Source organism: Echinops telfairi, unplaced genomic scaffold, assembly GCF_000313985.2.
Source record: "Echinops telfairi isolate 266 unplaced genomic scaffold, ASM31398v2 ScPeMD7_7421;HRSCAF=8459, whole genome shotgun sequence".
Classification (NCBI taxonomy): domain Eukaryota; kingdom Metazoa; phylum Chordata; class Mammalia; order Afrosoricida; family Tenrecidae; genus Echinops; species Echinops telfairi.
The window spans coordinates 19,381,754-19,393,113 of NW_022111321.1; the positions used below are offsets into that span (position 1 = coordinate 19,381,754).

Genomic DNA, 11,360 nt, shown 5'->3' on the forward strand with positions numbered 1-11,360 from the left:
AGCACAGTTTGCTCCGAAACTTCTACCTGAACCACAATTAAAATAATCCAGTTCCACTCCTGACTTGTTCTGTTGCTTTGGGAGGGTTGCATGGCCTCCCGAATTCATACCTTCTTCAACTAAAGAAAATAGGGGGTGGGGAGTGAGTGCAGGGGGAGGTACATTGTACTTCCTTGGCAATGGCATTAAAGTGGTGAGAGGGGATAGACAATATGCAAAGGAGGATTGGCCCTCTGAAAACTTCTGCACTGAAGATGGAAATGTAGCAGGAAATATGAAATCCTAAATAGTTTACTTTTCTTCCCCCCTTAGGAATACGGAGCACTTTGCATTCAGGAATACAGAAAAAGCAGCAAAGTGGAGTCAAGTCCACGCAGCAGCTTCATGGGCTTGAAGGATCATCTGGCGCACGACCTCGGTCACCTTTATGTGGAGACAGCGGGCCCGCATTTAAGCGCAGCTGTCCCTTGGCCAATGGTAGAAAAACCAACAATGGATAAAGTTCATTCTGGGAAGGAAGATACAGAAAAAGAGGTGTCTGAAGAAAATACCAGTGCTGGTGACTCTGAGGAGAGCACAAATTCTGATAACGAGGCCGAGCAACTGAGCAGCCTTCCCGTAGAGCCGGGCCTACTTACCAAGACTCACAGACAACTGTGTAGGTCTCCATGTTTAGAGCCCCCCGTCCTCAAACGCAGTGAGATCCTGCAGGACTTTAAACCCGAAGAGGCCCAGGCGGCATCCAAGGAAGTGAAGAAGCCCCCTGATGTGGTACGAGAATACCAAACCAAGCTGGAGTTTGCACTGAAGTTAGGTTATTCTGAAGAACAGGTTCAGCTTGTGCTAAACAAACTTGGGACTGATGCTTTAATCAATGACATCCTAGGAGAACTGGTCAAACTTGGCAATAAAAGTGAGACGGATCAAACCGTTAGTATAATTAACAGTGTCCTGCGGGAAACCTCCTCCCTGGAATCTCAGAGGTCTGAATCTCCAATGCCAGAGATGGGAACCGATGATGGGGAAAACTTGAGACCAATAGTTATCGATGGCAGCAATGTAGCAATGAGGTAAGTGGCAAAGTGTTTTCTGAAAATCATTTCCCAATATCCTTTATAAGTCATTTCCAGTTTTGTCACTCTCTTCTGACACCCACCGAAACCAATCTTACACTGCATGCCAGCATTGTTTTTATCATTTTAATTGGGTCTCTCCTAGTTTTCTCTCAGTTTCCTTCCGGGATACTCAGCCAGCCTCTCCCCCACTACCATTGAGTCAACGTCCATCACAGCAGCTCCATAGCACAGGGTAGAAAGTACAACTCCCTAGGGTTTCTGAGGCTGTAAATCTTACTGGGAGAAGACAGCCTCGTCTTTCTCCCTGAAAGCAGCTGGTGGATTTGAACCCCTGACCCTGAGGTCAGCAGGCCAGTACTTAACCCACTACATAAGCAGGGCTTCTTAGCCTCAGCCCAGTCACTCCTAAGTAAAAGCACCCTTTCCTCCAGAGACGTCTCTTCTTTTCTTCATCTGACTCAATTGCTGTAGGGGGAAAAAAAAGCCAAACTGCATATTCCAGATTTTGTTTTAAACATTAGTCAAGCAAAGCACCTGAGTATGACAATATCCAGAAGTTTTGGTAAAATTTGGTATTTATTTGGTAAAATAAATAGCCTATTTCTACATGAAGTTAGTTATAGGGAGGAAAACCCCTAAATTCTCTTAGAAAATAAGCTTTTTTTTAACTGTTAACTAGAACTAGCCAATGGTAGTTTCAAGGTGTTTGTCCCACCTAACAATTGCAATTCAAAGGAATTCCTTAGAAACTGGGGTGGGGGTGGGGGTGGGCGAACGGAGTTCTAAAAGAAAAGCTACTAATAAAAAAACTTTTTTGAATGAATTTTTATTCTCAAATTTGAAATACAAACTGCAATCGGTATATAGTTAACTGCCCCCAATGTTCAAAATACTGTGAATATTTGACGATTAATAAAAACAATAAAAATATATAAGAGACATTAAATATTCCTCTTTAAGGAACTAGAGTTTCACATCGTGTTTCTCTTAATGGGATCTGAGGATACTTAACCACAAAATCATCTAGAGAACTCGTTGGAAAGGCAGATACTATAACAGTCCTGTTCAGGTGAGCCAAACCCACATATGTCATTTTAAATATTCTGGTAGCTACTTTAAAAAGTAAAAAGAGACAGATCAAGTGGATTTGAATAGTATATATTATTCAGAATAATATATGCAAATGATCATTTTAATGTGCTAGCACCAATTCATTCTCAGCCTTTGAACTCTGTTCTGTATCTTACATCGACAGTGCATTGAGCATCTCAGTTCAGATTAACCGCGGTTAATTATGCACAAGGCACTTGTGGCTTGGGTAGCCAGTGTCGTTCTCGAGCCCACGCAGGCTGCACAGGCAAGTTCAAGAGCAGATAGCCTCATCCTTCCCCCTCAGCAGCTGGTGATTTTGAGAAGGGCCACCTTGTGCTGAGCAGTCCACCACTTACCTGACAGCATCCCACCCCACCCACCCGACTGCCGGCTCCTGAAGGGCCTCCACAGAGGCATCTCCTTTTGTGACCAGCACCCCTGCTAACAATGACACAGACTGACATTGGGGAGCTACCGTTTTCAGTAGGTGGCAGCAAGTTCGTCCAGACAAGAAAGAATAGCCACTGTGTCCTCTTCCAAATGACCTTTGCAGGCAGAGCCATCATTATTTTCTCCCTTTCTTTTATAAGCAAACTGAGAGTTAATGGGTTTAAGTTCCTTGCCGAAGACAAAATGTAATGAAGCCCAACTATGTCTGACTTCCAAGTCTGGACTCTTCACGATATCATGAAAAGTTTCCACCAGATCATTCGAGGCCTTGAGTGACAAACCAGAGAATTTAAAGGTGGCTTGGTAATTCAAGGGTGATTGAAGTTTTTGAGTGAAAGAGTGTCAAGGGAAAGTTTGGCCTTTTGTTGATACTCAGGGTCGTGTTTCAAGTAGACTATGTAAACCCACTGCCGTCAAGTTGATTCCGACTCATGGTTTCCCTACATGGGGCTCCAGAGACTATGTAAAGGTTTACAAGGGCACGTAGCCTCATCTCGCGCCCACAGAGCAGCTGGTGGGTTTGAAGGCTCATCTTGCTGTGAGTGGCCCAACACTTAGTGGAAAGCGCCAGCAGGGCTGCTTACAGTGTGTCCTAGAGAAGGTGGGAATTAGACACAAGAACAATATGGATACAGTCAGCCCATTCTAGAAGAGTACAAGAGGCGTTAACAAGTTGTATAGAGAGAGAGATGGCATACGTGTGTACACAGGCCTTTCAAAAGTCCTTCGGTAACACACCCTTGGTTTAACCTTTCCCAAACTCAGCCAAAGAATGATTTTTCTTCCTTGTAGTAATTCTCATTGGTCACTTATTACCTTAGGGAGGTGCTGATACGTAAGGCCCAAAAGTCATGAAATTGTCCAGGGAAAGAGTTTGAGGGGAGATCTTGAGGAGCCCCGATAACCATAATTACATACCCAAATCTCCAGAGTGCTTTTAAATCCATCTTTTCAGTGTCTCCCCTTGGAGGATCTGATTCAATGAGGCTGAATATAAGAAATGAAAGAGTAGAGACCATCTCTCCTGCTGGAGGACTGAGAAAGAAAGGGAGGCAGAAGGAGGAAGAGGAGTTGGGGGAAGACTTCCGTTGTCTTTTCAAGACCAGGACGACACAGCGTAGTCGGGTTGGGAAGGTGTGCTCCGGGTGCTGTGTTTTAGGCATTGGGTCTCAGCTCAAACCCAGCAGCTGTCCTCGGGAAAGAGGCGACCACCTGGCCCCCTAACGGCGTATAGTCTTGGAACTCCGGTATGGGATCCCTGTGCATTAGAATCAACTCAAAGGCAGTGAGTTTGGTGAGAAGCTGAGGGAGACCGGGCACGCACCATATGTATTTGAGTATAAGCCAACCCGAATAGCACTCGAGGCACCTGATCTTACCACAAAAACTGCATTTTAAAAAGGTGCTGGGAAAACTCAGCTTAAACACAAGTGTATATGGTAGTCTCCACAGGAGAAAAAAGAGAACAATCCTCAGTGTGGTTTTTGAAACAAAGTTCTCAGAGAGAATTTGGCATTAGAAGGAAATGTGCTTTGGGATGAGGCCAAACTCTGAAGGGAGAGAAGCAACCTGAGGTTTAGGAAAGTGGGTTCGAAAGGGAAGTTACGAGTTTGCATCACCCCCACGGCACCGAGTCGTTGGTTTGGGAAAGCTCTTCCAAGTGAGCAGGACAGACAGCCGTCCGTAAGTCATGCCACAGCTGGGTCGGCCTCACCTCGTCTTCCCAATTGAAATGAAAAACGATTGAGTCACTAATCGTTAACCTAAAACTCTGGCCCTTACTCATCCCACATGACGAGAATTGTCCACAGAAAGCTTGGCTGCAAACATAGGTAACACCGTTAAGACATTTTACACGACCCTTTCTCGGGGAGTTATAAAAACAAACTTTTACCCCCACGTTAGTTGGGCACCATCCCGCTTCCTTTGATGGAAAGATAGGACGATGCAGACCCATTTATTTTCTCCATCATCTATTTTAATCTGACACGTAAACGAAGTGCTTCAGGCATTTCGGGAGAGGACAAGTTGATAGGCTAACGTTATTATAGCAGCACTACCCTGTCAGTCACAATAAAACGTAATACCATGGCCATAACTTTGGAAGTGCCACCTCTCATGAAAATTCATAGTAAACTTTTATATGCTGCCATTTACTAAGATCTACATAAAGTAGCAAAGTCATTTAAAAATGCCTATCTTTCAGATCCAAAATCTTAATTAAGCCAAAATGCAAAGGTATTTTATCTTTTTAATGTTGCCTAAAATATAAGAAGCTTTTGCTTTTGAAATTATTTTTTCACACATGTTAAGTTTAGCAAACCTATCTTACGTAATACATATAATAAATAAATGTTGGAGCTCGGGGGTGCTGGTTCAGTATAGAGAACCATTTATTTCTCTTTCTGATCTCCCAGGCAGATTTCCTGTGTAAGGTAAATATCTCTTCATTGCATTGAATTTACAAATGATATAAATATAGATGACTATTCAGATGTAGGTTCTCTACACTATGATTCTTACCAATTCACTTACACTCTCAAGCCTCAGTTTACAAAAGTGGAAGAAGGTGAATGTCTGTCTTGTTTGGGCTCATTATTAGTATTCAAAGCCAGTCTCAACCCAGGACATAGTAACTAATTTAGAGAGAAGTGAGCTGTGTGCATTTTTCACTCAGCACTTAGCAAGCGTAGCGCTGTAACAGACGGTTGCATCGCACGCTCCCTGCCACAGGTCCATGTCACCACTAGTTTTCAGCGATGATTTTTACAGCTTAGTAACAGCTACTTGTTTGCTTAGAGCTGGGTGGACTCCAGAATTGGCCAGGAATGACTCACATAGTCAGACTACACAGCAGAGCTCCCACAGTTGCAGACATTCTATACAAGGGGGCTTCAAAAAGTATGTGGAATAATTCTATTATCTTTTTTATAGGCATATACTTCATATATCATACAATTTCACCAGTCATATTAAGGAGAGTTGCACAATCATCACCACAATCGATTTCAGAACATTATTTTCTTGTACTCATTGTTAACTTCCCATCCATGTGCCCTCCGCCCCCCCAACATTCCCTACCATGCCCCTTGGTAATTAATAATCTAGTCTCTATAGAGTTACCTATCCTGGATGTCATATACAGACAATAATGCAAAATGCAAACAAGAAGCAAACAAAGAAAACCAACAACACTGACTTGACAAAACAGGAAAAATCTCAATCAAAAAGAAAGCAGACAATATTAAAAACTGAAATTTATAAATGGTCCAAAAGGTAGATCAAATAATAAAGCATTATATTAAAAGCCTATTTGCCTAGGCCGTAATTGACTTTACAGTGCTCTCTCTCTCTCTCTCTCTCTCTCATAGCATGGCTATTCATATCCCTCCACTATGGTTAGAGAGCATTCGCTGGAAGTTAACCCATGTGAAGACTCCATAAATGGATTTGGGGCTTCCACTGGCATCCACAGCCTTCAGAGAATTTAGCTCTGTGTTTACAACTTAGCTCTGATACCACTCCCTCCTTCAGAGTTGGATTTTACTATGTGTACTCCTTGGATCACGCAGGCTGGTACACTTCTTCCATGTGGACTTGTCACCTCACTTAGATGGCTGCTTGTTTTACGAAAAGCCTCTAAGGCCAGACACTCTTCTTTCTACTAGCCGGTCACCATCTTGTTTCTTCACCACACTTTGCTGTAGCACCCGTATCTTCACTGATCTCTTCATGCGGGCAAGTATCCAGTAGGGCCGTGTCATAAGAACTAATTGTTCTCAGATTGGGGCTAGACTTAAGTGTGAATCCCAAATCCATTCATGTCTCCAAAGGTCCCCATGTGAGTCCCATGCTGCCTTTGCCCGCCTACTGTGGGACTATATGGTTCACCTTAGAGACATCATTCTCATTTTATAATAGAGAACATTATAAATCATCACCTTAGGACATAAGGTACTTTTTCTGATGGTGTCATTAATGTAGCCAATGGTGTAGAATTTAAAACACTGTTGAGAAATGGAAATTATTCAAGTATAGGCTGACTTCAAACTGCAATATATGAATTATTGACTTGTACAGATTACACCCTTAAGTGACTGGACACTATTTACACAAACAGTGGAGGTTGTTGATAGGACAAAACTTTCAATAACACGCATTCATAAAGGCAGAACCATCCCTACCAGACTAATTAATATATGTCATAAGAAAGCAAGGAGAGTATTAAAGTAGTAAACATTTGGTAGTCCCCGGCCATCATGCATGAGCACCCTTAAAGCAAGAGGTCCAAACCAAAGTCTAGCGACCTCCCATTCCATCACCTTGGGATAGCAGTCAGCTGCCTCTTTCTCATGCTAGGGCAGTTCAGCCTTAAGCCCCAGAGACTATGTCAGTTCCTTACATCCGCTCCAGGGAAGTTGAAGAGAAAGCCCAGTTTGCTTAGTGGGGCTTCCACATCGGCTCCTGCTGGCGTGGCCTAGGAAGGATGTTGTGCATTTCGAAAGGACAGAGTCTAAACTCCCAGCAGTCCATGACTGGTCACCAAACGCTGGATAGAAGCTAGGTCACAAGTATCCAATTAGTATTGTAGTGCTGGCTGTGCTCTGCTCTTGGCTTCGGTATAAGTATTGGCAAGCAGTTTTTCCCATGGGAGGCTGCTACATCAGTTTTACCCACCAACCGCAGTGTGTAGTGTCTTCCCTCGAATTTCCAGTAAGGTTTGACTTGAGCTTCCAGGCAGGTGTGCTTATCACTCGTGTTAGGAGTATCTCTAGATGTGAGATGAGTTTAGCACAATGTTATATGCCATCAACTGGATAGTCTTCTCCCTCTCTCCACTCGAGAGAAACTGACCCCAGCGGAGGGGCTGACTCCTCGGTTGAAGTGGTTTTTAAGATGGATATATTAAGGGGGGACAGATGGTTCATAAGCACTAGGCAGGCTCCCCTCATGTTGCCTTGGGGTGAAGCATGCCTCCCTCTGCATGTTATTAATTTTGCTTTTACAAATGTGCCATGCGAATAGGAACGCTAAGTAAGTTTGTTAAATTAAGAATTCACCAAAAGTTGACAGGAAAAAGGAAAAGTTGGTTCCTAGATATCTGGAGCCCGGCCAGGCAGAGTCTGTGGTAGCTGTTTAACTGACGGGTAAAGGAGCCAGGAGGACCAGGTTAGCTCTTCAAACCCACCAGTCTCTGCAGGAGACAGAGCAGACTTTCTGCTCCCATAACGAGTGACAGCCTGGGAACCCCCAGGGGCAGTTCTCCTCTGTCCAGTAGGGCTGCTGTGAGCCGGAGTCCACTCAGTGGCAGTGGGCCCAAAAGAGAACCTAGTGTTTGAAAGTAGAAGATGAGTAAACTAAGTTTAACGAAAGCCCCAATCTTTGACAGATAAAATCTCGAGCACTTAAGAAGCGCTTGGAACACGAACTAGAAATGAAATAGAGATTGAATGGAGCTGACCTAGCTAATCCCCACGAAAGACTGCAGTTGCTTTCAATTCTTTTTTTTTTTAAGCCCACAAGAATGTGGCCGTTTAGCAGCAAACAGACCTTCTTTCTTAATAGAGTGCATAGTTGCTCGTGTAGGCCTGCCATGAAGTTAGTGTTCCAGCTAGAGAGACACATAGAAACGAAGCATGATTCGCAGAGGTCATATTTCTGAAGTGCAATTCTTCTACTGCCATTTTTGTTTCTTCTAAGCAATTTTCACTATTCCTCACGATCTGTGTCCTCATTAAACTTGAGATAATGCAGCACAGGGGGGAGGGGCACAGTTCAATTGCAGCAGCAGTCTCGGGTCCCTGCTTGTTTAATCCTCTAAGCCACAGAGAACCACCAGAAGAGAGAGTTCAAACGAGGGATGAGAGACATAGTCAAATTTGTCTAGAAATCTAGAGGGTAGATTTGAGGACTGGAGACCAGGGTCTTGATGTTTGAAAATATATGCAAAAGGCTAGCTCATGAACAACCCTGGGAAGGGGAAAAGATGCACCAATAATATCATTGCTTTCTAAATCCAGTCAAATAGAAACGTAAGCCATTTTCTTGCCAGGTTACATCCTCTGGCTCAAAGGCTCACGTTACTAACCAGCTGGTGTTAGCACAAATCCCAGTGTTACCTGGAATATAGAAAACCACCCCAGGGGAACGATTGCAGTGGTTTTTCTTAAAGTTCGGACAGGCGTTTGATACAGATTTTACCCAGTGTGTGAACAGAGACTATACCCTCAGATATGTTGCTGTGATAACAACGTTCCTTTTATCAAGAAGAGTGGGCAAGACAACAAGCAGAGCAGGCCTTCAGCTGCTGAGGCATCTCCTCTGAAGTACAAAGCTGTTTGTATGTGCAGTATACTTTGAAAGTTATATGAACTTAAGAACGCTCTCTGGTCTGAGCTGGAATATTGGAGACCACCTTGCCTTAAATGTTTGCCTCGAATGGTTTGGCTAGATTGCTGCCCTGTTCACAGTTAAAGTACAGAACAGACGGACAGCTGATAAAACCATCCTGGGGACCCAGACAGAGGATGGGAGAGAAGCTGCAGATGACCGGAGTTTCTCTGCCTCTCTCAACAAAGCTGCACTACATTGAAGAGCAGCAGCAGCCTTGTGTGAGCCAGCACGGTGGCCACCGACCACATGCACCGACTGAGTTCTTGGCATGGGTCTGGTTCAACTTGAAACCATACCTAGGGGTAAAATATGCCCCAGATGTTGGCGATTTAGAGCAAAAACGTGAACTATGATACTAATGTTTGTTACTAAGTGTTACAATGATATTATTGCTGCTATATTGAGTTAAATGTAATACAATACAAAAATTAATTTCAACTACTCCTTACTTTTGCAAACGTAGTTGGTTACTAGATCATTCGAAATTATATTTGTGGCTCATGTCATATATTTATTACCCAGTCTCTCAGTAGAATGCTTTGCTAAGTCCCAATTTATTAGAAATAATATTAATTAAATGACAGTTTAGTTTCCATTGAGCTCAGAATCAGAGGTATTACTTACAGATTAGCCGTCCATATCCTGCTTAGTTTATTATTTTACAGAAAATTATTAGAGGCTGCAAAAAAAATCCAAGAATCAAAACTAAATTTTTTTTTTATTTGTTTGAAATTGTTACTTTTGACTCTCACAAAGACAAGCCCCGACTCTGCTCCACTGTAACTCTGGAGCCGTAAGGCCACACTTGTAGTTGTAATCCATATCTCAAGTGTGCTTATTTCAGGAAGCAGCAACATTTAGTAATCGTATTGCACATGCATAAAGTTTATTGCAGACTTTGACCTAAGAGAGGGGATGTGGGAAGGGGTGGGGGGAGGGGACTAGCAGGCCTAGCATCCACATTTTCCATTTTTGTTAATAACCAGACAGTTTTACATGTGGACAGATGTGTTCTCTTCAGCGTGTTCAGAAGAGTGCCCTAGATTGGACTAGAATTACTTCTCATATTTCCTATCATCTTGCCTAAAATCATGGGCCTTCCAAGGTCAGAGAAATATTTCTCCTTTCCTCTCCCATTTCCTTTTCCCTTTATCAGGGAGGATACTGCCTCTCTCTAGACTGTACCAGCCAGGGGTTAATTATAAATTGTTTCATGTTAAGACTTCCTTAGTCATTTTGGTGTTGGATATTTCCATTACCTTAAACCAGTGCTTTTCACCTCATCCACCCCAATTATTCATGGAAGTGCAGTACTTAAAACAAACAGCAGCAGCGTTTTCACTGCATTAAGGGCAGCCACAGGGTGAATTTCCCACCCCATAATTCCATTCCCTGCTCTCTAAGAAGAACTAGAGTCTTTGGGTAGCAAAAAGGGTTACCCAAAAGGTGGATTGTTCTAACCCACCCAGAGAGATGTGGCAAGACAGACCCGGTGAACTGCTTACCGAGAGTTCCAGGCCAGAAACCCCGTTAGAGGGCTGCTACTGACACATGAGGTGGAATTGGCTGGACAGCAATTGAAAACAGTCCTTTTCTTTGCAGGACACCCATGTTCCCTGTCATGAACTTTGTGATTGCAGACCAATTTGATGAACATTGATTTAAATGATCCATAACAGAGCACGGATCTAGTATTCTGTTGGTGAGAAATAAGTGTAGCTTCAAAGTGATCTTGGTGTGTCAAAACAAGAGGTCAAAACCAGTGAAGTGCATTAACTTTGTGAGTAGTAAAATTTAAGCATAAATAAGTGGTGATCCTTCAGTCCAAAATTTAAACTGCTAGATGCCCACGTGACTCATGAACAGCTGTGATAGAGCATCATGGAATTACAGGTTCACAAACACCATATGGAATTTAGTAGAACTACCCTGATAGAAGGTCGGGGGGGTTCCCATTTCACTTTTTGCACTGATCACCAAGGAATGATAGCTGGAACAAGGAGAAGAGCCAGTCTTTCCTTATTGAAGATAGTATTTAGCTGCATTTCTTTGCTCTCTTGGAAAAGGGGGTTGGTGGCTTAAACTGCTGTTTAAGAAACGAGACAGATGTAATGGACATTGTTTTAACCATCACTAAATACTTAAAGTAGGGAGGTTTAAAGCTATTTTTTTAAGTTTCTTAAAATTAAAACCTATTTTTACATATATAATATGCTTTGTATATAATGAGGCCTAAATTTTAAAAACTTTTTCAATTCACCAAATATTTGAAGAGTATCTGGACTTCCTATTAACAATTTAACATTCAATAAATTTTTCATGACAAGTGCCATTATTAATTATCCTATG

The 11,360-nt window shown here is 42.7% G+C and overlaps 1 protein-coding gene across 1 annotated transcript in view; it reads left to right on the forward strand.

The window, feature by feature from the left end:
• The window catches only part of ZC3H12C (zinc finger CCCH-type containing 12C), a 63,970-nt gene that overhangs the window by 23,951 nt on the left and 28,659 nt on the right, over nt 1-11,360 (forward strand). The window contains exon 2 of the mRNA XM_045297740.1: nt 313-1,070. Within this exon, the coding sequence (XP_045153675.1) occupies nt 313-1,070 (758 nt within the window). The remainder of the gene's footprint in view (nt 1-312; nt 1,071-11,360) is intronic.